Genomic DNA, 26,401 nt, shown 5'->3' on the forward strand with positions numbered 1-26,401 from the left:
TGCAGCCATGCAGTCACCGTAAGCTCCTGTGCACCCTACCCCACCCCCCACAATACACACACACCATGCTTTCGTACCTTCACAGACACATACACACACATGCACACACCCCACACTACTCTTGTGTCCCCCCTCATCCACACACACATACACACACGCACACTGCAGCGCTCGTGTACTCATGCACAGAGAGTTAAATATTTCAGATGCAGGCGATTACTCACGGCCCGCTGCCTCCTGTGGCTCCCAGCCGTCTGTGTCTGTCAGCACAGAATACACCCCCAGCACAGAGACAGAATGCACCCCCAGCACAGAATACACCCAGAACACAGAATACACCCCCAGCACAGAATACACCCCCAGCACAGAGACAGAATACACCCCCAGCACAGACTACACCCCCAGCACAGAGATGAATGCACCCCCAGCACAGAATACACCCCCAGCACAGCACAGAATACACTGCACAGCACAGCACAGAATACACCCCCAGCACAGAGACAGAATACACCCCCAGCACAGAGACAGAATACACCCCCAACACAGAGACAGAATACACCCCCAGCACAGAATACACCCCCAGCACAGAGACAGAATACACTCCCAGCACAGACAGAATACACCCCCAGCACAGAATACACCCCCAGCACAGAGACAGAATACACTCCCAGCACAGACAGAATACACCCCCAGCACAGAATACACCCCCAGCACAGAGACAGAATACACTCCCAGCACAGACAGAATACACCCCCAGCACAGAATACACCCCCAGCACAGAACACACCCCCAGCACAGAGACAGAATACACCCCCAGCACAGAGACAGAATACACCCCCAGCACAGAGACAGAATACACCCCCAGCACAGAGACAGAATACACCCCCAGCACAGAATAAACCCACAGCACAGAATATACCCACAACACAGAATACACCCACAACACAGAGACAGAATACACCCCCAGCACAGAGACAGAATACACCCACAGCACAGAGATGAATACACCTACAGCATAGAATACACCCACAACACAGAATACACTGCACAGCACAGAGCTGCTACACTCACAGCACAGGCCAGACCCACTGCACAGAGACCTACTACAGGCCAGACCCACTGCACAGAGTACATACTCTGTACACACTATGACTGTTTGTGTATCTACTGTACACAGAAGTGACCTGTCTGATATGGATGGGCCAGCACACTGGGCTTTGCATTTCACTGCCCTATTAGCTGTCATCTGTTACCTATTAATAAATACCTTTCTGCTCGAAGCCATTTGAGGAACTGAACACCAAAAACACTAATCAAGTTTCAGGTTATTTTTCTTCTCACCACAATTGAGGAACTGTGAACACAAACTAGTGGTTAGAAGCATGCAATATGTAAATTGTTTGGAAGAAGAAACTGCTAAACGTGAGGGCTTATCGTTGGGTGCCTTGTTTGTTTGACCCTGGCAGCAACGTCTGGAGGAGAACCAGCTCCTCACTTCAAGTTCCTGAATTAGTTCCCGAGTTCCGCAAACGATTCCTTCACTGAAGAGCTGCCTAATGACAGCGCAGCATATGTTCCCCCTCCACCCCCATATATCTTGTCTCTCAGCAGCGCGTAGATGGCAGAGTTTGGAAAGCCGGTGCAGCATCCTCTCCTGACACATTTGACTGTGCCGTTCAGCACAGGCACTAGCTGCCACTGCTCCTCCCAACACTAATGAGAGCACAGTGTGGAAGGGCTCTAGCCACAGTCAGAATTCAGAAATAGGGAATCGCGTCCCCGAGAAAGCCCTTGCGTGTGTTTGCTCCATATATTAAACCAGACGATGCTAATTAGCACAATTCTTCAGGCCAGGTAGATGAGCAAGTCAGTGAAATCAGCTGTTTTTGAAGTGCACGGGTGGAACCAGTACACAGTAGGGCGGTGTCTTAAACTGCCTACTTATACACTTTAAATACTTTAGTTTAAGTATATGGTGCAAATATTGGGGACAATAATACTAACCATTGAAAAGTGGGTACCATGCAAGTAAGCACTCTCAGTGCACACTAGCAGTGTACTGATGGCAGTATGTGGTTTGAGACACAGCCTAGGACGCTTAACTCTGACTATGAAGTCAGGGTGTCTCACCTCCTGGCCGTGGTCCACCCTCTCTGCTCCAGTCTTGCCACGTTGAGTGGAGCTCGGGGGGGGGGCACGCCAGGTATGCTACTGCAGCAGCAGAGGCAAGACGTGGTTCCTCCTGCTGTCAGATCGCTGTGTGTGGGTGGACCTGCTCACTCGCAGCCTCCGGAAGAGAGCAGCCAGGCAGGCAGTGCCCCGTCACCTGCACAGACGCTGCAAAACGCAGGAGTGGTGTTGATGCGACAGTTAGCCATGTCTCGCCACAGCTTAGCGGAAGCTCGGTGGCATCTCACTGATGTCTCGTCGTAGCTCAGCAGCAGCTCAGCGGTGTCTCGGGAGAAGTCTGGAGACACTATAGCAGAGCAGGAGTCTGTGGCCGTAACATCTTAGCACAGTTGGAGGCGGTGTTGAAGTTGAAGGCCTGCTGTTGTGATGTTGTGTTCATGACCTCAGGAAGAGGAGAGAGACCCCGTCACCTAAGCAGGTAGTCACTGACAGAACAGTCTGTGATCTCTCGACTCTATGCTCTCTAAGCATAACCCAGTACTGTCTCACCATAGCTCATTACTCTCAGCATAGCTCAGTAATGTCTCCACATAGCTCGGTTCTGTCTCAGTATACTTCAGTTTGGTCTCAGCATACCTCAGTTCTGTCTCAGTATACTTCAGTCTCAGTATACTTCAGTACTGTATCAGTATACTTCAGTCTCAGTATATACTTCAGTTCTGTCTCAGTATACTTCAACACTGCGTCAGTATAGCTCAGCACTTTCAGCATAATGCAGTATTGTCTCAGCATACTACTGTCTCAGGATAGCAGCGGCAGGCCAGTTGTTCCACTCTCAGCTCCTTGTGCAGGTAGTCCAGTTCAGGAGGCCCAGTTACGTGATGCTGTAGGCGGGGCACTCCTGGTGTGAGTCCTGTCCTGCCCTGTGAGGGGTGTGGAGGGGATCCTCCCTCCCCACTTACCTCGTTAACCCCGGCGCAAAGCAGAGGAGCACATCAGTGACTAACAGCCTGAGGCCACCACACTTTAATTGTTTTGTGTTTGATGAGTTGCTTATGGGAGAGGAGGTGAATGTTTACCCTCAACACTCTCGTCTGTGATTGAGTGTGTGTGTGTGTGTGTGTGTGTGTGTGTGTGTGTGTGTGTGTGTGTGTGTGTGTATCAACACACTCCTTTGTGTGCGTGTCCGTGTGTGTTTTTGTGTGTGCGTGTCTGTACGCTCTGTTTGAAAGATGGTTCAAGTCCAATAGCAGTCAACACTATTGTGAAGTAAACAGCAATTTTTCCTCATCAATCAACTAACGGAGCAAAATGTTGGGTATTAAGAAAGATTGTGTCGTTATATATGTATGCATTCATTAACATTTATCTCTTCCTCTCTCATTCTTTTACTCCTTTTTTATCCTTCTCTACACCCCTCTTTATCTCCCTCTCCTTCCCCTCTCCTGCTCCCTGTTCATCTCTTCCTCTCTCCCTCCCTCTCTCTCATCTCCCTTCTCTCTCCCTGTCCCTCTCTCTTTATCAATCCCACCTCTCTCCCTGTTCCCCCTCTCTGTTTCTCCTCCTCCTCCATCCCTCCCTCTCTGTTTTTCTTCATCTCTCCTTCTCTCTCTCCCTCTCTCTCTCTCTCTGTCTCAGGCTCCGTTGCTGCCTGGCCAGCACACTAAGTTCACTGTGCTTGAGACGCTGGATCGCATCAAGGAGGAGTTCCAGCTCTTCCAGGCCCAGTACCACAGGTGAGGCATGCCCACTCACTCACAGGTGTTAGCAGCTCCCCCAGTCACAGGTGAGGCAAACTTGCTCGCAGGTGACGTTTGACACAGGTAGGATGACGGGTGCACAAGCTTGAGGGCTGCAGCAGCTCTGTCCTGGGAGTCAGGCTCCTCTGCATCGTCCTGTGAGGTGTAGCAGGTATCAGACAGGTGAAGTGTAGAAGTCTATTGTGGGTTATATCACACGGCCCAGAAACATGCTAGCATGCAGGTGCATTTTGTCATTGTCAGATGGACACTTCTGATATCACAATTGTGGGGAAATAGGCTCATTGAGTCCTCATTTGTCTCGTGCTAGTTTTTGGTTCCCAGATTTTTGAGGGAGTGTCCTGAAATGAAACCACATCAGCTGAGTTTAAAGCTTAGTTTAAAATCTGACGGGTTAAAGTGAAACCCACAGATACAGCTCACTCTGAATGCCTTGCTGTGTGCGTGTGTGTGTGTGTTTGTGTTTGTGTGTGTGTCTGTGTGTGTGTGCGTGTGTGTGTGCGTGTGTGTGTGCGTGTGCGTGTGTGTGTGTGTTTGTGTGTGTGCTGCTTTGTTGTGTTGTGTGTGAACACTGATGAATGAGTAAACAGTTCAATCATTTTTATGTCCATCCCAGCTCTTTCCTCTTATTTTAATTGTGATGTTTTTGAGTACTTTGTTGTCACATTGTGTGGTGGTGTTTTAGGCCCTAAACGACGTCATTTTCATACCTGAGTGGTCCACGTCACACATGCATGCACGCACACACACACACACACAAACACACTCTGACTAATACCAACAGAGCTGCAGTTTATGGCTTCAGTGCCGTATGTTGGCTGACATCATGTGAAGTTTGGGCCAGGTTAATAATCATGGCATGCATATATGGAGAGCGGGGGAGGGGGGTTAGGGTGTGTTTTGCTGGAGCCCTGTGGTTGGTCGGTTGATCCAAACATGGATTAGGCTGAAAAGCTCTCCGTAACTTAAATCATATTTAAAGAGGCATTATGAGGGTCCTGTCTAAAGCTAGCAAGCTAACTAGCTCACAGCCAGTATACTTCCTAACACCAAAGCCCACACAGTTGACACTTGTGAATTCTAGTTGATGTATATAGTTTGCTATTTATGTTTTGGGGTACATATGTGACGAGGTCTTTGTGCATAAGCTGTCCTTACATTATCATGGCTTGTATAAACAAAATAAACAAAAAACACAAAAAAGCACAAAAATATATATAAAAAGCAGAACATGTTATAGTGAATAACCAGGGAACGTGGTTTATTCATCTCCCCCACACATTCATCTCTCCCCCACGTCATGTGCCCTAATGATGAAATTGACAGTATTATAAAACATACCTACTATACATAACAGCAAAGAAATAAATACTTAATTGGGCTCTAATGGATGCTCTGAGCTCAGAGCCCGTGCCTGTGAAGTGCATTTACACGTCCAGGTTGTAAACACTTAACAATAATAATGGTAATTTTGCGCCTACATTCATGCGCTTAGGTGTCAGTGATGCGTGTGTGCTTGTGTGTGTCTATGCATGTGCGCACATGTAAATAGATGTTCTAGGTCGGGGGGCAGGTGTGTCTCTATGTGAGAATGTTGTGCATGCATGCACACAAGTGTTTGTGTGTGTGTGTGTGTGTGTGTGTGTGTGTATATTTCTTACTACATGCGTCAAAGGGCAGGTGTGTCTGCATATGGGCATGCGAACAGTTGTTCATGTCCTGCTTGTACATCCGCTTTTGCCTGTATCTATTCATGAGCAATGTACAGTGTGTGTGTGTGTGTGTGTGTGTGTGTGTGTGTGTGTGTGTGTGTGTGTGTGTGTGTGTGTGTGTGTGTGTGTGTTAGTGTGTGTGGTTTCGGTTGGGGGTGAATGATTGAGAGAGAAAGAGAGAGAGAGGGGGGGGGAGTGATTGAGGGTGAAACAGGGAGTTGATGTGTGAGGGAGACAGAGGGAGTAGATGTATGTGAGAGAGAGAGAGAGAGAGAGAGAGGGGGGGGGGGGGGGGCGGGGAGTGGACGTGTGTGGGAGAGAGAGTGGATGTGTGAACGTAATGTGTCCCAGTATGTCTATACTTTATGTGCATGGATTTGTGTGTTGTGTGCCTGAAAGTGTGTGTTTAAGGATATAAGGTATGTTTACCTATGAGTATGTGGATAAATGTGTGTGTGTGTGTGTGTGTGTGTGTGTGTGTGTGTGTGTGTGTGTGGATTGCACATATGTAACTGTGTGTGTGTGTGTGTGTGTGTGTACAGTATGTAAATTCATTCTTGTGTGTGTCTGCAGGCGTGGACGTAACTGTAAATTCACATGCATGTAATGTGTATGACTACGTGCGTGGCCATGGATATGAGTTCATGTGTGTGCCTTTTGTGCTCCTAGCCTGAAGATGGAGTACGAGAAGCTGGCCAGTGAGAAGACGGAGATGCAGAGGCACTCCATCATGGTAAGCCTGCTCTGATGCACCCCTGCAACTAACCCAGACTGAGCCTGACATGGTCCTGGTCTGGCCCTGATCTGGTCCTGATCTGGTCCTGATCTGGTCTTCATCTGGTCCTGATCTGGTCTTCATCTGGTTCCAGTGCCGGCTCCAGAAAAGATTTGATGGTGTGCCGCTGTGCCCAGATTGTGACACAGACCCATAAAGGGGTGACATATAAACATAACATGTAAAAAGTAAAATGGTGAATATCAAACTCAATACTAATTTGCACATTATTAGTCATCAAACTATACTTTTGTCTGGTCTAGGGGTCAGTGCCATCAGTTCCACGCTCTGTCCAGCTCTGTTTTAGAACTGCCTCAGTGGTAGCTTTTGTTAGCTTGTCACCTGCAGCCTGCCACATTACAGTTCCGGCTGTTGTGGTGTGTGTGCGCGCGTTTGTGCGTGTCTGTCTCTGTCTCTTTTACTATAGAACGAAATGCGGTCAAGGTGTGAGTTTATCATGATATTTACAACGGCATCGAACGCGATTCAGCCAATCACAATCAAGGACCGGAACTATCCGTTTTAGAATGTATATTATTACATGGATAATATATTGTGGCAACTATACATAGGAAATACGTTTGGACCGAGTTTAATTTGGGACATGTTTAATGTTTCATGAAGGCTGATTTGACGGAAAAAGATGTGGGTGAGAGGAGCTTTCAGGTTCATCGCCAACAGCCATGAAACACCGCAGCCACAGTGCAGGACCCTGTGAGATTACAGGCCATCAGAACACCAACTGTGCTGTACTGAGTACTGTAGAGACACACTGCTAATTGTGGAGTTCCTCTATGCTTAATTGAATAGTGATTTTGTAAGCAGGCATACAGTATGTGATATTAAGTCATACTCTTGCTGTCCGTGCTGATGAAGTGGACTCTATAGATACCCTTTGATTTCCCCATTAAGCAGCCGGATAAGGTTCTTTTACTTCGGAATGTGTGTGTCTGTGGATGTGTGTGTGTGTGTGTGTGTCTGTGAGTGTATGTGTGTTTCAGCTGCAGCTTTGTGCTGAAATGCTACACACCCCACCAGCCTTCTGACAGGAAATTCATCAGTATTAAATCAGCCTAATCAAATCTCAGACTGGAATTCACCAACACAGGAGAACCCCTCGCTTTGTCAAATGACAGGAAGTGGACTCATTTCCCAACCGCCAAGAATTAACACTCGTCTAATCGATGGCCCTCCAGTGGCTGAAAGATGGTACTGCAGTGCGATTCATGAAGACATCCATGGAGATGGCTTCATTTAGGCGAACAGGCATTAAGTTCTTATGCTCTGGCAGACCTCTCACAGTTGTGGTGGGAAATATGGACGTAAAACCATAACATTGTATCTGGCGTGGCATTTGTGGGGTAACAAATAACAATATAAATAAATCATGATGGTGAATGAAATAATAACACAAACATTTCTGCAAAAAAAAGTGAAACTTAGTCCTGACCATCCTGAAATGCAAAAATATGTCAAACTAGTTTTTTAAAAAATAAAATGAACTTTATTCACCAATTAAAATGGTATTGAAAGTGCAACCCCCAAAATTACGTAGTATAAAATACTATATCATGAATGACAAGATAAGGCACTACTGGCTATATCATGGACAATATAACATGGCCTAGCTGCTAACTCTGTGTTATAGTATATCGTTTATGTTGTGTGTTGAGCCCATGTGAGATGCAGGGGCGGGGGAGTGTGTGTGTTAACAAGGACACAGGATGTGGGAGGTGTGTCTCACAGGGTGGTGTTGTGACCGTGAACCCTATGCTTTGTCAGGGCCTGTGTGTGTGTGTGCCTTTCATGACATAACCAGATATTTTGTAATGGCAGTATATTACCATAGTCCTACCATGTATGGTTGTCTGTCTAGGTGTCCTTGCCTGACTGTGCAGTTCTATATACAGTGAGGAGAAAATGTATTTGATACCATGCTAAAGTTGCCTAAAAAGAGGAATATAAAATCGTCATTTGACAATTGATCTTAATGTCTTAATTCAAAAATTGAGTAAAAATAAAACCGCTAAGTACGCCAATTTTCTTTGTGATGGAAGAATGTTTCGTAAATAAATAAATGTTCTTCCTAAATGCTAGGGGGAAGTAAGTATTTGACCCCCAATGTAACCCTATGGGAATTCAACACATAGGGTTAACATAGGGGCGGGCAGATTTTTATTTTTTAAGGCCAGCTATTTTATGGATTCAGGATATTATGCATCCTGATAAAGTTCCCTTGGCCGTTGGAATTAAGATAGCCCCACATCATTACATACCCTTTACCATAGCTAGAGATTGGCATGGTGCTTTTTCCAGTAGGCCTATTAGCCTGTTTGATGCTCATTGAGCTCAATGCAAATCAAACAGGCTAATAGGCCTACTGGAAAAAGCACCATGCCAATCTCTAGCTATGGTGAAGGGTATGTGATGATGTGGGGCTATTTTAATTTCAAAGGCCAAGGGAAATTTATCGGGATGCATAATATCCTAGATCCATGAAATAGCTGGCCTTTAAAAATAAAAATCTGCCTGCCCCTATGTTAACCCTATGTGTTAAATTCCCATAGGGTTACATAGGGGGTCAAATACTTCCTTCCCCTAGCATTTAAGGAAAACATTTATCTATTTACGATACATTCTTCAATCACAAAGAAAATTGGTGTCCTTGGCGGTTTGATTTGTACTAATTTTTTGAGTTAAGGCATTAAGATCAATTGTCAAATGATGATTTTATATTCCTGTTTTAGCAGGGTATCAAATACATGTGCTCCTCACTGTATCTCAGTCAAAAGCACACACATGCATGCACGCACACACACGCACACACACACACGCACACACGCACACACACACACACACACACACCCACACACACACACACACACACACACATGCACACTAACTGCCACAACCATCACATCATTCACACAGTGCACTGGTGATGTATTTCTTTTACTATGTTTGGTAGACACAAGTGCTATCAATACCACTAACCCAAGGTCCTGAATTTATAATCCCGGTACAGCCAGACACTTTGGATCGAAGCTAAATGGATTTGTCTAATGTACTTCTGTCTATTATGAGTATCTCACGTAAATATTTTATCTCTTTCAGTACTATGAGATGTCGTATGGACTGAACATTGAGATGCAAAAACAGGTAGGAGCCCGCCTCTTTATCTGGACTCATGGATGTGGGGTTGCTTTACAGTGCAGTTGCTCTTTGGGTTCTTTACTTAGGACTTAGGTCTCAAAGTGTATAAGATGGACACACACACACACACACACACACACACACACATACACTGGCATAAATGTACACACATGCATATAAGCACACACACACACACACACACACAAATCAGGCAGGTCTTGTTATTTATCTAACCAGTATGTTGAATTTACAGCCTTACACTATTCCTATATATCTCCTCACATAACAGCAAATCTCTAAACTGTCGAAAGAAATCATATACACGTCTGTTTGTGTGAGTGTGTGTGTGTGTGTGTTAGACAGAATGAAGAAATGAAGAAGTGTGGGTGTGTGTGTGGTGGGGTGCATGCATGAATGATTAAGTGTGTGTGTGTGAGTCTGGGTAACAAAGGAGTACATTATCATGCATATGGATGTGCATGTGTGTGTGAGGGGGTTGGGGATGGGAAGGGATGGTGTGTGTGTGTGTGTGTGTGTGTGTGTGTGTGTGTGTGTGTGTGTGTGTGTGTGTGTGTCTGTGTCTCTGTGTCTCCATGTGTGTGTGTGTGTGTGTGTGGGTGGGTGCGTGTGCGTGCGTGCGTGCGTGCGTGCATGTGTGTGTGTGTGTGTATGTGAGTGACATACATACACTGTCTGGTTATTACACTGGAGTCCTGTCAGAGTGTTTGTTTATGTATTGTCCTGGTCCTTAAGGGGATTTCAAATTTTCTCCTGGATGTGAGCAAATTGGGTTGACACACACACACACACACACACACACACACACACACACACAGAGACAGAGAGAGAGAGAGAGAGAGAGAGAGAGAGAGAGAGAGGGTAATCCAGATGAGACTGGGGTTGCTCTTAGGCCCTGGCGGGCCATCTGTTGTAAATGTGTGGGATTTGAGTGTTTATGTGGGTCAGAGAGGAAAGACAGCTGAGAGCCCTGTGAATGAGGAAGAGCAAATGAGAAAGAGAGAGAGAGAGAGAGAGAGAGAGAGAGAGAGAGAGAGAGATGATAGGGTGAGGAGCAAAAAAGGAAGAAAGATTAGCAGAAGATTGAGAGGAACAGAAAACTAAGGAAGATAGACAGATAGATGGATGGCTAGATAGATGGATGGATAAATAGACAGATATGTAGGTACTGTAGATAGATATAGATAGATAGATAGATAGGTGGGTGGGTGGATGGATGGATGGATGGATAGATAGATAGATAGATAGATAGATAGGTAGATAGATAGATAGATAGATAGATAGATAGATAGATAGATAGATAGATAGATAGATAGATAGATAGATAGATAGATAGATAGATAGATAGATAGATAGATAGATAGATAGATAGATAGATGGGTGGATGGATGGATGGTCTGGAGAGGGAGAGAGAGAGCTAAGTGAGGGTATTCATATTCTGTGTAACCATGTTATGTATAATGCATGTGGCCCAGCACAGCTGGCAGGCTCATCCCAGACACTGCAGTGCAAACACATTACCTCTCCTCCACTGGTCAGTGTTTGGTGGCTAAACGCCCTGTTTCATGTCTCTGAGGGTCAGCTGAGGTGGACTCTCTGAAAAGTTGTGTATTTTTTGTTGATTTCAAACTGCCATGATTAGTATTGCCGTAACACTGTTGTGATTGTATTGTTTAGTATTCACTGGCCTTTAAGTTATTTCTGTTGGATGGTGTTTTATGGGTTTACTCTTCGCTAACTTCATTTTCTTTTTCCAAAATAATCACATGGGTTGTGTTTTAATGCACTTCTGTTTATAAACAGTGATCTATTATTGTTAATATATGCACACACAGTAGCCTACATTTTTATTATGCATATGTATACATTATTATGCATGTACAGTAGGAATGGCTGTAGGCCTATGTGTTCATGTCACTGTCAGTGTGTGGCCATCAGTTGGAGATTGTGAATGAGAAGAGGCTTACATTTGTTTGTGTGTGTGTGTGTGTGTGTGTGTGTGTGTTTGTGTTTGTGTTTGTGTTTGTGTTTGTGTCTGTGTGTGTATGTGTGTGTGTGACTCGTAGGCGGAGATTGTGAAGAGGCTCACTGCTATTTGTACTCAGATCATCCCGTTTCTGTCTCAGGAGGTAAGCAGCCACTCTACTTTCCCTCTACTTTCTCCTAATACACACACACACACACACACACTCACATTCACAGAGACACAGACGCACGCATACAAGATGATTGCATATTGGTATGTATTTGGTTGTATTAACGTGTGTGTGTGTGTGTGTGTGTGTGTGTGTGTGTGTGTGTGTGTGTGTGTGTGTGTGTGTGTGTGTGTGTGTGTGTGTGTGTGTGTGTGTGTGTGTGTGTGTGTGTGTGTGTGTGTATGTGTGTGTTTGTGTGCGTGTTTTCTCCTCAGCACCAGCATCAGGTAGCTCAGGCAGTGGAGCGCTCCAAGCACGTCAGTATGGCTGAGCTTAATGCTATTATTGGGGTGAGTGTGTGTACAGTGTACCTGATAGTTCTGAAGCATCAACACTATGAAGTCACATGGTCTGACCAGTAGAGGGCAGTGATGAATTAAAAGGTGGCCGATGTCTAACAGAAATCATTTTTATACACTTAAAGTAATAGTTTGGTGTACTCACAACTTTTGGATGATACTTGAACTTTTGATCTATTTGGATGATACATTTGCTATAAACTGTTCACTCTCATGTTTATTGATGTCATTGTTAAGTAGCTTTGGACAAAAGCATCTGCTGAAAAGTGAGAACAATAAACTTAAATATTGTTTATGTAATACAGGTTTGGCAGCCTGTGCTGAAAGAGCTCTATTTTTTTTTTTTTTTTTTAAGATTATTTTTTTGGGCTTTTTATGCCTTTAATGGACAGGACAGTAGAGAGAATGACAGGAAGTGAGTGGGAGAGAGAGTCGGGGTGGGATCCGGAAAGGACCACGGGGCGGGAATCGAACCCGGGTCGCCGGCGTACGGTGCAGGTGCCCCAGCCAGTTGCGCCACTGCCGGGGCCGAAAGAGCTCTATTTAAAGCAATGATCCGAGGGACTCACAACTTAGAGTCTATTGAGAGCAAAATGATGTTAATCGGAGGAGTTTTGAGCTAGACTGCTGTTGGCATTAGCAACGAAATGGTTATAGCCTGTAGCAGCAGGCATGGAGAGACACATAAAAATAAAGAGCTATTCTCAAACCACTGACAAAAGTTCCAACAAAAGTTTGAACTGATTATTATCCAAATAATAGACACTAGGTTGTGCACACACCAGACCACTCCTTTAATACTCATTAGTCAATTTGAGGTTTTCTAGACCTTGTCAAGGCATGATTTTTTGTATGTTTATTATGCAGTGTAACATTAGGGCCTTCAACTGAATTGTGTGTGTGTGTGTGTGTGTGTGTGTGTGTGTGTGTGTGTGTGTGTGTGTGTGTGTGTGTGTGTGTATGTGTATGTGTGTGTTTATTTCAATCTTGGTGTTACAGCAGCAGCAGCTCCAACATCTATCCCATCATGCATCTGGCTTCCCCCTGATGCCCCACCCCTCGGGGCTCTCTTTGGGGGCGGGTTCAGGACTTGGGGCCCTTCCCGCTGCGCTGGGATTCGCTGGACCCCTTATGGCTAAAGATGACCCCTCCCACAGCCACCCTGATGAAATGAGAGGTAAAGACACCACTCAGAAAGTAGCACTATGCTAGCCCACAGTCCAACCAGAACACAGCCAGATCACACTCAGAAAGTAGCACTGTGCTAGCCCACAGTCCAACCAGAGCACAGCCAGATCACACTCATATCAGGCTCATATCAGATTGATAACAGACCAAGATGTCTTCAAGATGGCAACACACGGCAATGTACAGTCCACAGTGTGCGATTCATCGCCTGTTGAAAGTGCTTTGATAAAAGAGTCATTCTTTTTCCAGCCTAAAGTCCATTTGTTTCTGTGTTACAGATGGAACCTCAAGTCGGGTGAGTCTGGACCCGTGTGTGTGTGTGTGTGTGTGTGTGTGTGTGTGTGTGTGTGTGTGTGTGCGTGCACGCACACGTGTGCGTGTGTGCGTGTGTGCGTGCGTGTGTGTGCATGTGTGCATGGATGTATGTATATAGTTTCTGTACATTTCATCGTGTGTGTATGTGTGTGTGTGTGCAGAGTAAGTCAGCATCCCCGCTGCACAGTCCCCTGGATGATCGGCAGTTAGCATCGCTGGCCGCTCAGAGGGAAGCCGTGCGCAGCCGAGCTGAGGAGAGAACCATGGCTCCAGCACACAGTGTAAATATCCCTCACCGCCAATACCACACCCCTACCACCCCCCCCCCCCACACACACACACATGGTGTAGTAGATAGTATACTTCACCATCAGCCCAGACACAGTGGTAGTATTATCCCTCACCATCACCACGGTGTAAATATCCCTACCCATCCCCAACACTACCACCACCATAATCACCAGCAACCATCAGGCTCCTGAACACCATCGACAATATGGACCCTGGACGCAGAGTAGATATCCATCATTATCCCCAAATCCATCAATATCACAGCACTACCACCATTACCATCAACCATAACTATCCCCAAAACCATTAATATCATTACCATCCATCACCATCACCAACACCAACACTGTCACCATTATGGCCCTTGTAAATACCACTATCACCATAAATATCATATTTACCATCATAATACAATCACAATCCCTGCTACTACTACTAGATAAACACTGGACACTGTTGTGTGACGTATATTCATGTCTGTTGTGTGACGCATTCATGTCTGTTGTGTGACGTATTCATGTCTGTTGTGTGATGTATTAATGTCTGTTGTGTGACGTATTCATGTCTGTTGTTTGACGTATTCATGTCTGTTGTATGACATGTTCACATCTGTTGTGTGACGTGTTCATGTCTGTTATGTGACGTATTCACGTCTGTTGTGTGACGTATTCATGTCTGTTGTGTGACATATTCATGTCTGTTGTGTGACGTATTCATGTCTGTTGTGTGACGTATTCATGTCTGGTGTGTGACATATTCATGTCTGTTGTGTGACGTATTCATGTCTGGTGTGTGACATATTCATGTGATGTATTTGATGGTGCAGGACGATGAGGGAGACAGGAGTGAGGTGGACGTTGGCATGAGCTCAGAGGTGAGTTGGTTCTCAGTTTTACGTGTGTGTGTGTGTGTGTGTGTGAGGTGGCCCTTGAAATGAGCTCAGAGGTTTGTCTGCCCACCACCCAGCAACTCAAACAAGAATTAAGTACCCATCAACGTCCCTGAAGAGCTATATTTCAAACATAGAACCATCCACTACTGTAAATGGCTCTGTACTAAAGGATGGCTCCTCATAGACCCCACTCAGCCTTTTAAGGAACCAATGCACAGGACCCATTCATTCTAAACGAAAGTATGAAATGAAGGTGTAAATTCAGAAATTCTCTCTTCTTCGCAGATGACTTGCAACATTTTTCCTCCTAAGAACGAATCACCTTATGTAGACTTAGAAGCGTTGTTGGATTAATGATCATCTCTTGATGCAGAAGGCGTTTCTATACTTTAACAAAGTTATCCAACAACATGCCCTCTTGATTCCTTTCCATCCACTTTTCTGTAGTCTGTGCCACCCACTATTCTACCTGCTGTTCTACTGGTGATGATTATAGTATTTAGAGAGCAGTATTCAAACCCACACACTTTCCCACAACTCCTCTTTTCCTGTTCACTCTCTTTTACATGCTAAGCTAAACAAACCGATTCATTAATTAATCACACACACGCACACACACACACACACACACACACACACACACACACACACACACACACACACACACACACACACACACACACACACACACACGCACACACTTTAGGCTGAGTGCCAGGCTAAAGCCAGCTCTAGGCAGGGATTTAGAATGTTACAGTGGTAGAGATGTGGCTCACCTACTGTCCCTAGTGAACTGAATTCCCTTTAGGACCCCCCCTCCAGGCAGACTTGCTGAAAGCCATTAGTAATGCCTGGTGCTCCTTTTTGTTGTGTCCCACAGGGCCAGAGACCTCGCCCCGGGGTGCCCTCCTCCCCCCCAGATGGGAACGGGCTGGGGGGGCCATTGTCGCCCAGGAGGGTTCGTCCCAGAGGTAGCAGCCCCTCTGCATCCAGCCAATCACAGTCCCCCACCGCGGGGAACAGCACCCACCTGGGACAGGTACACATGGCAACAGTAACCTTGTAGATAATGAATAACACAAAGCTGTTAAGCTGATGATAAATATTCACAAAATAAAGATTGATTTAGTGGTTCGTGCCTCCTAAGTTTCTGTTGATATTTTATATGTGGATAATATATTATTTTTTTAGTATATCAATATATTATATACCATCCTTTTCACTCCGTCTTTATTTTGTCTCTCTCTCTCTCTCTGTCTGTCTGTCTGTCTGTCTGTCTGTCTGTCTGTCTCCTGCAGGTAGGGGCACGATCACCCTCTCCCCCACGCCGGGTGTCCCTGACTCCAGGATCTCCTCTTCATCCTCCTCCTCATCCTCTCCCCTCCTCCCGCTCGACACGTACTCCGCCCCCCACCTCCCTCTAGGTGAGTCACAGGCTCCTAGTCTTATTGCTAGTCTTACTGGTCTCCGTCCAGTTAGATCTGTACACTGTGCCTCAGCGGAGAACCAGTGGATACAGTGATTACTGTGCCTCGGTGATGGCTAACTTGTCTCTTCTTTTTTTAAATGTTCTCTTTTTCCTCATCTCTCATGGTGCCACTCTCTCTCTTCTCCTCTGAGTCCTTCTCTCTCGCCCCTATTTTTATCATCTTCTCCTTTCCTCCATTTCTCTCACTCCCTTTCCCTCTCTCTGCCCCCTCTCATCCCTCTCCTGTTTTCTTTCACTCGTCTTTCTCTGGTTCCCTATCTGCTGTTTCCTCTCTCTTCCTCTTCTTCTCTCTCTCTGTATTCCTTCTTTCTCCCGTCATGTCTTTCTGCTCTTAGATGTCTGAGGAAGGCAGAGGGTAGAAGCTGCTTGTCCATCAATCACCTCTCTCTCTGCATGTGTGTGTGTGTGTGTGTGTCTGTGTGTCTGTGTGCGCGAGTATGATTGTGTGTGTGTGTGGGTGTTTGTGTATGTGTCTGTGCAAGGGGGATGGCTCTGGTGCCTTTCTGCAGTGTCCTCACTCTCTAAAACTCTCAGTTCAAACGCATCAAACACACGCGTGCGCACACACACATACTTTCTTTCCCTCTCTCTCTTCTTTCCGCACTCTCTCTCTGTCTTTCTTTCTCTGTCTTTCTTTCTCTGTCTCTCTCTCTCTCTCTCTCACACACAAACGCGCACACACACACACACACACACACACACACACACACACACACACACACACAAAGCAAAAGACAGATCACAGATGCTACAGCAGGGACGCACACACACAAACACACACACACACACACACACACTCACAAAAGCTAAGGCATCAGAGCACTTCTCGGGAGGCTGTTTGCAAAGGTAAGTAGACAATATCCAGACAGTCTCAAATGTTTTGAGATTCACTTGCATATATATTATTTATCTTATAATTCCCTTCAAGTATCTGTGTTTTATTTGCAGATGTCACCAAACTCCTTCAATCATGTTCCAAGCCCCTGCTGTCTCTTCCTGAAAGTTCCTCCCTGATGGACCAATCGGGTCAGAGGTCACTCCCTTCACTGAGACCATCCACGCAATGCCCCTCCTCTCTGTGGCTGTTGGATAATCTTTCACCAATCAGCATAGACCACTGTGTAAGGACAAGCGTCGGTGGGGCTACTGGCGAAACCGCCCTACTTCAACACTGTTTGTATTTTTCTCTTGCTACTCTGCACGAAGCACAGCGGGGAGAGGACCTAAACAAACTATTTATATTTTCCTCTGGATTGAGAGACCCAGACGTGTGGGGTTTACTTCAAGTGGCCACTGAAGCTTGGTTCACACAGCAAACTCAAAAGGAGAGTTTTCACTCACTGACCCCGATTCAGCTAGTATGGATGGGATGCTCTCTCATGCACAGCCATAACACCTTACTGCTGTCAACAGCTCCATCTTTTGTGGTCTAGTGTTCTTTCTCTCTGATGATACTCATAGTGCTGTTCTTTAGCGGTTTCCTAATTGGTTTCAGTGTTGATTTGACAATAAAGAACATGGGACTTGGTTTGCCTGTGAACCTGCAGTATTTTTGATGGTAATGTGAAAAGTACTTGTTGATGGTAACCGGTAAGGGGGGCGTTTTTGTATCTTTTTAGTTGTGTAAAGTACTACTGATGTGTATGTGCCCTAAAGAGGGGGGGGGGGGGGGGGGGGCGCGGGGGGGGGGGGATTTCCTGTGATAGCTGTGCCATTTACAATGAACAAGTCGGCCAAGCAGATGACTGAGGTACTGTAAGCACTATTGTAAGGACAATCAGTGTAAAGAACAGCACTTAACACAATGCTGGCAGGTTAAAGTCATGTTAGCCAGGCATATTCACAAACACGTCTTGAGATATACCAAGGTGAACCAGTGGCCTAGATCTTGGTGGCCATGACTAAAGCATTAAAAGTCCTGGTGAAATATTTGCTGTTTTTTGAACTCAAGAGACACACCTCCCTTCCATATTCCTAAAATAAAACTACATGTAGGGTAAAGTCCAAGGCACGTTGAATGCCACAGAGAATATTGTTATATTGAAAATTCTTGGCCAATATCCAAGGCCTGAAGGCAGGGGTGGAAGGGGGAACTTAGAAGCACAGGGACATGGAGAAAAAGCTAAGGGTGGGGTCAAGAGGAAAAAGTGGTTGTGGCCTTTTCCAAGCTCATTTGTGATTGGCTGTAACTCCAGTTTCAGCAAGTAAACGAAGGCTATGTTCACACTTGGTGTCTTTTTTGACAAGAAAAATGGGCCGGGGCACTTTCTCAGGGAAAGGCAACGCTGGCAGCAAAAAGTGGTTGAAAGAGTAATTTGCTGCCATAACGACATGTGTTAATTATGAGTTAATACAGCTCAGTGTGCAATTGCAGTGAGTTTCTCCACTGCTACCGTCTCCATTTCTGCTGGTTGTTGTGGGATATCTCATTACTCAGTCAGCTGTAAAAAAAGCGTTAATGCGCTTTTTTCTGGGAAGGGGATCTTTTTTTCAACTTGAAAGAGTTGGCAACACTGGCACTTTTTTTTAAAGCACATTATATAGGATTTTAATGTAAAATCGATGCAGCTTCAAAAAAGACGGATGTGAATAGAGCCTCAGACTGGTAGCCTAACTTATGTCACAAAGTGTCAGCATCACATCTGACTCTGCTTTACGCTTTATGTTAAGACATTATTAACTAACATTAATTATTAACACAAATAAACTCCAGACATTCTTGATTGCTTCACATAAACTTTTATATTAATTAATCAGAAATGTTAGAAATACTGCTTGTTGTTTTGAGTACATTTTACATTCAGGATCACTTAAAAAACTTGGTTCATTAAATATTAACTGAAGAGTTAACACATTACACATTAAATTATACCTATGTAGCTCATGTTTAATTAATGTGAACTGCAAATCTTATTTAATGTTAGTTAATGAAAACCCTAATGTCAGGCATTATCAAAAGCATTAAAAAAATAATTTGGCCAGACCATAGTCTTCTGTGTTTTTCCACCTTAAAAGGCCTGATTAAACTAATGACATGTATTTAAACAGCTTGGTGCGGTGCATGTGTGTGTTTGAGTGTGTATGTTACAGTATGTGTCATTATGACCAACATTATTTAATTCAACCAGCCCAGCATGAACCGTCTCCAATCCATGACTGTAATATACAATTCTTGCATGGATTTGTCAGTATGATGACAGTAATTGTTGCATACAATCTTATGGTTGTTTGCTAGATTCTCTACTCACTCTTCCCCCCTCTCTCTGGAATCCCCGCTCCAAGAAAATACAGAAGAAAACAGGAGAGAATAAAAAGGTTAAGAAGAAAATGGAATGGAAGACACACAGTTAAGATTGAGTATATAAGAAATAAGACACTCATGAGCAAATAGCAGCATCCTGGATATTGTCAGCACTGATTAGGCCTAGTCTTTAAAAAATATTTGGGAGATTGTATTTGTTGTATCATTTTAGACCTTCACCACAGCTCACCACAAATTACAATACAATAGAAGCCTGGGAATACTACATATTATCTTTCGGCAAATTTGGGATTTGCTTTCAATTGAGAAGGGTCTGGTGTCAAGGAGGCTATAAACAGTAAGTGAATCCATACTGCCAGTGGAGAATAATAGCATTCACTTTGCATGGCCTGATGAAGAAAAAGAATGCACTTTAGGTCTCATTCACTTGTTTCCAGCATTTATCATTCAACATTTTAAGCAATTTTTATTATATTTTTGAAAAATATCAATGAAATACTCATCAGCCACATAGGCTCAGGAGTGCCGCTGCTAGGGTGTATGGCGTGATGTCTGGTGTTCAGTTTAGGGATCCTAATAGTTGATCCTAACAATGTTTCATAATATGATAGATAGATAGATAGATAGATAGATAGATAGATACTTTATTGATTCCAAAGGGGAAATTCAAGAAGGCACTCACAGAAGGACTCACATGGCCATTCACCTAAACCAGGCATCACCAAATGGCGGACCGCGGTCCGGGTCCGGACCCAGTGACGGTGCTGTCCGGACCCGTTGAAATTGTCGGCCTAATATTATCAAAGAGCATCGTCCGTAGCCAAGCCAATCAACTCGATTGTTTACCTTTCAGCAACAGAGAATAGGCCTAGCGGGAGAGAGAGGAGATGAGAGAAAATGGCTTGCTCAAAAATGATGGTGAAAACCGAACTTTTAAAGATGAATGGACGGACGGACCAATACGTTCGTGTTTCTGTAAATATGCGCTGTGAAACTGTGGCGACGTTAGCGTGCGTCACTGAGATCAAACACGGGTCGTTAGAGGAAAGGTACACGCAGAAGTCCGCAGTGAGGGCAAGTAAAACTTGAACAGCACTCCGAGAGCTAACAAACAGACAAACAAACGCAAACCCCGATGAAAACATTACTTTCCTCGGCGGAGGTAGGATAATAGGCCTAATTATCAAATTGAAAGCACACTATGACAGGTCTACTCGTGTGATCACGCATGCATGTACAGGCAAATTAGTGTTCGTTAAAGATTGCGTGGATTTTGATGCAACACAAGAGAGCATTTAGCGATGGGACAGCAGCTGTGAATGAGTGCTTAATGCGGCTGCAGAAACTTTACAGATCCCATTGTCAGCTTCAACAACAAGATTCAAGAACATCTGAACTATTAGCAGAGGATACTAGAACGCAGTATGCAAAGGTCTTTTTTTCTTTTCTTAAAGATCCACTTTTATTTTATTCAAAAGATTCGGAATGTTTTACATTAGGCCTAGGCTGCTTGAAATAGGCCCTACGTTCAGGCTGCTCAAAGTTATTTTGCACTTTATATTTATTCCATGCAGAATAAATTCAGTGTCTGTTGTCTGTCTTTCTTGAAATGTAGGCCTAGTAGCCTAAAGACAACTAGCCTACAGTATTGTTTTGCATTCAAGTACCATTCAAGTTAAGACTTTTTGGTATGTTACAAGCATATTACTTTGAAAACACTTGAAATGTAACAATAAATTAAATAGGCCTAGAAATGTACATGCGTTATTGATTTTATTAACTTCAGGGTAGCCTACACTATTTTCGGTGACAATTTAAGATTCGGACCTTTGCCGGGAGGACATTTTAGTAACTGGACCTCTTTGAATTTTAATTGAATACCCCTGACCTAAACCATGCATTCAGCTTTGTAGCAAGTCAAAATGGTTGTGTATGGTCCGTCTGGGTATTCCCAGGCTAGGTTGAGTAGGCTTCTAAAGCCTCTTGGTTTGACTTCTGAAGACCAATCATATTTTAGCGACCGCCCACCCGGAAGTCAACAACACGTATTTGAGGCAGTGATGACCAAGTTATCAAAGTGAAATCTTCTGAAGTGTAAGATAATCGATTACAAATACAGCCTTTTGCAAGTTCAATTCTAGACGTTTATTAGCCTATCCACGGTCGAATTAATTGTTCAATTATGCTATCTAAGGACTGCAACAATGTTAATGTTCAGTCCAGGTTGTCTTCGATCATGGAGGTCTTGTCTAAATCAGCTATTGCCGAGATAACTAAGGTGTTTGATGACGGTTTCCTGCTCTTGCGATTGGAAATGTGTCGGAAGGACGCAAAAATCGAGGCTCTAAAGCGAAAATTGATCGCTTTAGAAGATGATTTGCAGTCCACGCGTCGAATGACAGACTCCGCACCTCTGCCCTGCTGCGAAGAAACAGCGGACGGTGAAAGGAAACACGATGAAGGTAACAGCCTACCAGCAAAAGCACGTAAGCTACCCAGCTCAAAATGCCTGGTTTATGCTCAGAAGCAAGTATTAATGCCAATGAAACTATCAGTGAAATGACAAGTCCTTATGCCATTGTTTATGAAAAATGGTCAAACTGCTTGTCATGTTGTCAATGATTGCACACTGTTCCAATAAACTTCAACATTCTCAAAACAGTTTAAAATGCTTAAACCAATGGCCAGTCACACTGCCCAGACAGCCTAGCCTAACAGATAAGACTGACTTTAGTCACTTACTAGGCTACTAATGGAAAATGCTCAAGGCAGCACTAATGTCTGCGTGCTATAGCTATTTCAAAACGTTTAGTTACACATTGTGTGCGAGACGGATTGATTGCAAGAGATGATCAACGTTTTTGCTTTACCTTGTAGGCTATGTAGGCTACTGCAATTTGTTGACAATGACATCTGTAAAGAACACAAATGCTTTTACAGCATTGTGCAAAGGAAACCAAATACACATTTTCAGTAAACATAGGAAACACCCCTTGGTCCGAACTGTGCACCTCTGTAAGCCTTTACTGGATAGATCAATCTTTCTGTAAGCTTGATTCCCGGTATTCCTGTCTGTTATGGAGTCTGTCAGGCCACACAGACACACACTCACACTATTACCTCCGCCAAGGAGGTTATGTTTTCATCGGGGACCGGTGTGTTTGTTTGTCCATCTGTTTGTTTGTTTGTCTGTCTGTCTGTCTGTTTGTTAGCAAGATAACTCAAAAAGTGATGGATGGATTTCAATGAAATTTTCAGGGAAGGTCAGACATGACCCAAGGACGAAACTATTACATTTTGGGAGTGATCCGTAAGGCTGGGATTATAGTTGCCGTTAGACCAAACGTAAGCGTATGCGACCGTGTGCGACCTGCTGTGTCCTGTGTACAGACTCGCTGCAGCATTACGCACCCAACTGGAGGTCTTCACTAGGGGGAGACTATAGTAATTCAGCTGTGGAAGTTGGCCATGTGCCATTGTTTACTCTCATGATTGCCCCCAGCTTCGATGTCGATAATGCATCTTGCAGTCACCTTATTTTGGAGTGATCGCCCCCTACTTTCTTATCAGTATTGCATCTCACGGACGCGTCATGTTCGCTTGCGACGACGTGCACGACCGACGCACCAAACGACCGCAAAATACGCGAGGCAACCGTGATGCGAACGCGAACGCGTTGTCTGCAGCAAGTCTAAACCTGCCTTAACACCGTCCGGAGCCGTTTATGTGTTTCGCTTAGTGGTGTAATGGCATGGTATGACCACGTGGTGGTGACGATCTGAATAGTTTCAAATGTATGACAACCTAGGAAGAACAATACAGGTGGAGGTCTGCGCTCTCTGAGTGCTTTTCTAGTTGACTTTACAAAACTGGCTAGCACAGCCTAGACCGACTGTTGCTATGTGGGGTGAAGGTGTGTTGACATGTAATGGAATAATTCACTTGGCTTTTGGCTTTTCTGTTCAGGACTTAAGGAATGCCATGGAGAAACCGACCAGGACCATCACATGGTTCCAGTGAGGCAGCAGAGCCTGACCAGTCCGCCGCAACAGCTCGACGGAACGCACTCTCTCGCCTGTCACGGTGCCGAACGTGGCGCAGAATTCTCACACACAGAGGACGACAACGCAAAGGTCCCACACACACAGGATTTCAGTGCGCAGACCAGACAGAGGGTGGACTCGGACACTCCAGATGTGTCGGACTCGAACTCGCACGGCGCACACGCTCACGCCTCTACCTCTCCGCTCACACACACGCATCTCACAGACTCTCAGGACTCTGCGCTCGCACACACTCAGGGGCCGGTGGGGTTTGGGGAGCTGCAGCTGGAGCTGGAGCTGAAGGCTGAGCAGGAGGAGGAGGAGGAGCTGGACCAGACCCTCCACCAGGGGGCAGTACAGTGTGAGTACACCGCTGGGGCAGTGGAGCACGGCGATCCCCAGTCGTGGGCAAACAACAGGGCCGAATCACACCACATGAGTTCTGAGACGCTGGGAGGGGCTGGGGCAGAGCTTAGGACACACCCACAGGAAGCAGAAGCACACTTGGAGCCCTTTGCGATGGACGTTTCCGGAAGCGGGCAGATCTCCCGGATGGATTTGCGGCCTGAGGAAGTGGAGCAGGGAGACCTGCAGCCGTGGCCGCACCGCAGGGCGGAGCTAGAGGGTCAGGGTCATCCTGTCAGTCACCACCAACAGGGCGTGGCCTCGCTGGCCCACCCCTCCAGTCAGCCGTGGCTGGCCGCGTCCCCGAACAGTGGCGCCAGGGCAGGGCCCAGAAGAGGCGGTTCGGCGGCTTGGAGCAAGACCGCCGTGTCCGCACACACGCACACGGCGGCGTTCCCAAAGCCAACACAGGAAGTGATGTCACACCTCGGCCTGCAGCCTCTGTCTGCCTCTCGTGATAAACACCTCCAGGCTCACAAGACGTCTGTGCCAGGCCAGGTAAACATCAACAACAACAACAACAACAACGTTGTCATGGACAACCACAGCGGCAGAGCTGGTGCTGGCAGTGGCAGTGGTGGCGTCGGCGGCGGTGGTGGTGGTGGTGGCAGCAGCGGTGGCGGCGGCAGTGTTATGGGTCGGAGCTTTGTCCATCGGAGGGCTCCGGTGCGGGAGAAGTGGTTCATCTGCTCGTTCTGCGGCAAGAGCTTCGACCGCTTCAGCCACCTGCAGATGCACCAGCGCGTGCACACGGGGGAGCGGCCGTACAGCTGCGGCGTGTGTGGACGCTGCTTCACCCAGCAGAGCAACCTGCGCACCCACCAGAGGGTGCACAGAGACCGGCTCACACACACGCTGCCACACACACACGCACGGACATACCGGTGATCAGTTTTAATCACACACACACACACACACACACACACACACACACACACACACACACACGTACATCCTCATCATGGATAATTGGTTAGACATAGAGATACATAAATTTGAGGGTCTACAGTGACCGGGTAATACACACACAATGTGTATGATTGATGATTGATTTAAGTACACACACACACTCTCACACATCAGAGGTTGCACAGGGATACGGCTAGACACACTTATGGCCACATACACACAGATGTCCCTACCAGAGAGATCGGTAGTATCGGTGTATCGAACGCAGATACACACACCAGGTGGGCGGCAGAGACAGCCCTGCGCATACAAACATCCACACACATTCGTGTCCCTAACGATATTCACTGGTTTCATCAGGTCCCTTTCCACAGCTATATACTGTACAATCAAGCACCTAGATTCTACTGTAAATGCAGACTGCATGGTGCTTGATTGATACACCCGTGGAAAGGGACCTGATGAAACCGATGAATACTAGGACACACAGGCTTGAAGACATGGGCACATGGACACAATAGCACACACACACACACACACACACACACACACACACACACACACATACAGACCAAGGCCAAAAGCACACAGGAATAGAGCCAGACACCAAAACAGAAAACCCATACCCATAATAGTGGTCACAGGACAATAGGAGAAGGTCCACACAGATAGGGGGTAACAAACTCACAACCTGCTGATTCTGGCTCGTCCAATGACTCGAAAGACAAAAACAAAGACACTTGCAAGAGCATTTTAGAACTCTCACTTTTACCATGGCCACTGCCTCTAAGGAAACTTTTTTACGATAAACTAAGGACATCAAGTTCTATGCAGAGCATTCAAGAACCTTCTAAACAGTACTGTTCTATAATGTGACACCAGTGCAGGAACATTAATTGCGTTGTTTAAAAGGACACCACATTATACAACCTGCTTAGAAAGTCCCCCCCCAACTGTTAAATGGTTTGTCTGAGTAAGAAGTCTAGTGACAGTTTTGTTTCACAACTGAACTTTCTCAATCACCCAGTGTAATAGGCAGTGTCCTTTAGGGGTGGAAGGGTAATTTATGATCACTCTTTTTCTACAGTAATATATATTGAAACAACAAAACACGCCATCAAAAAGTATACTATTTTGCTGCCAGTTATAATTGGATTTCATGACTAACTACTCTATAAAGGGCACCAGCCTTGGAGGTGAAGGCTAGGGATGGTCTGGAAACTTCATATGAATAATTAGCCTGAAAAAGATGGTTGATTGTTGATGTTACTATACTATTGATAAAGTTTTGCAAGCAGGAAAATTCCATGATGTTGTCTTGACTTTTCTGCCTCACCCCCAGTCTCGGTCACACTTGCTACAGTTGTGTTCAAAATAATAGCAGTCCTACATGACTAACCTGATGAATCACTGTTTTTGGTAGATATTTCTATGTGGCAAATAATTTAACTAGTAAGTCTTGTAGAGTCAATGGCCCAAGCCCGAAGGGAGCGCTGAGGACTAAAGACTCACAGACTTAATTGATATCGGTGCTAAGTGAGTGTGTGAGGTCACATGGGTTCAGA

At 45.4% G+C, this 26,401-nt stretch overlaps 2 protein-coding genes across 4 annotated transcripts in view; both read left to right on the forward strand.

Annotated features, from left to right (window-relative positions):
- The window catches only part of tle2c (TLE family member 2, transcriptional corepressor c), a 21,598-nt gene extending 3,853 nt beyond the window's left edge, over window positions 1-17,745 (forward strand). Inside the window, exons 2-14 of one of the 2 annotated variants that reach the window (XR_009937148.1) lie at window positions 3,769-3,866; window positions 6,272-6,335; window positions 9,492-9,536; window positions 11,615-11,677; window positions 11,959-12,033; window positions 13,042-13,219; window positions 13,509-13,525; window positions 13,707-13,826; window positions 14,663-14,710; window positions 15,609-15,767; window positions 16,027-16,152; window positions 16,553-17,063; window positions 17,166-17,745. Coding sequence is in view for 1 of the 2 variants with exons in the window: in XM_062528875.1 (XP_062384859.1) it covers window positions 3,769-3,866; window positions 6,272-6,335; window positions 9,492-9,536; window positions 11,615-11,677; window positions 11,959-12,033; window positions 13,042-13,219; window positions 13,509-13,525; window positions 13,707-13,826; window positions 14,663-14,710; window positions 15,609-15,767; window positions 16,027-16,152 (993 nt within the window). In the remaining variant the exon portion in view is untranslated. The remainder of the gene's footprint in view (window positions 1-3,768; window positions 3,867-6,271; window positions 6,336-9,491; window positions 9,537-11,614; window positions 11,678-11,958; window positions 12,034-13,041; window positions 13,220-13,508; window positions 13,526-13,706; window positions 13,827-14,662; window positions 14,711-15,608; window positions 15,768-16,026; window positions 16,153-16,552; window positions 17,064-17,165) is intronic. The other variant, XM_062528875.1, reaches the window with a different exon arrangement.
- Window positions 17,746-21,539: 3,794 nt separating this feature from the next.
- On the forward strand, window positions 21,540-26,360 carry LOC134072302 (zinc finger protein 746). Of its 2 annotated transcripts, none has more exons than XM_062528920.1 (2): window positions 21,540-21,965; window positions 23,446-26,360. In XM_062528920.1, the coding sequence occupies exons 1-2, from the start codon at window positions 21,662-21,664 to the stop codon at window positions 24,813-24,815; spliced, it is 1,674 nt and encodes a 557-aa protein (XP_062384904.1). In that variant the 5' UTR covers window positions 21,540-21,661; the 3' UTR covers window positions 24,816-26,360. The 2 variants fall into 2 exon arrangements, with proteins under 2 accessions (XP_062384904.1, XP_062384912.1); XM_062528928.1 differs by having other exon boundaries at window positions 21,540-21,941.
- The last annotated feature ends 41 nt before the right edge of the window (window positions 26,361-26,401 follow it).

The sequence above is a fragment of the Sardina pilchardus genome, chromosome 2, assembly GCF_963854185.1.
Source record: "Sardina pilchardus chromosome 2, fSarPil1.1, whole genome shotgun sequence".
In the NCBI taxonomy this organism is placed as follows: domain Eukaryota; kingdom Metazoa; phylum Chordata; class Actinopteri; order Clupeiformes; family Clupeidae; genus Sardina; species Sardina pilchardus.

What these genes read in the sequence shown, in the direction of transcription:
- LOC134072302 (XM_062528920.1), top strand. Translation starts at nt 21,662, where the DNA reads ATGCTATCTAAGGACTGCAACAATGTTAATGTTCAGTCCAGGTTGTCT. An exon ending in CAGCCTACCAGCAAAAGCAC is followed by an intron (nt 21,966 to 23,445) that starts GTAAGCTACCCA and finishes TTTTCTGTTCAG; the next exon opens with GACTTAAGGAATGCCATGGA.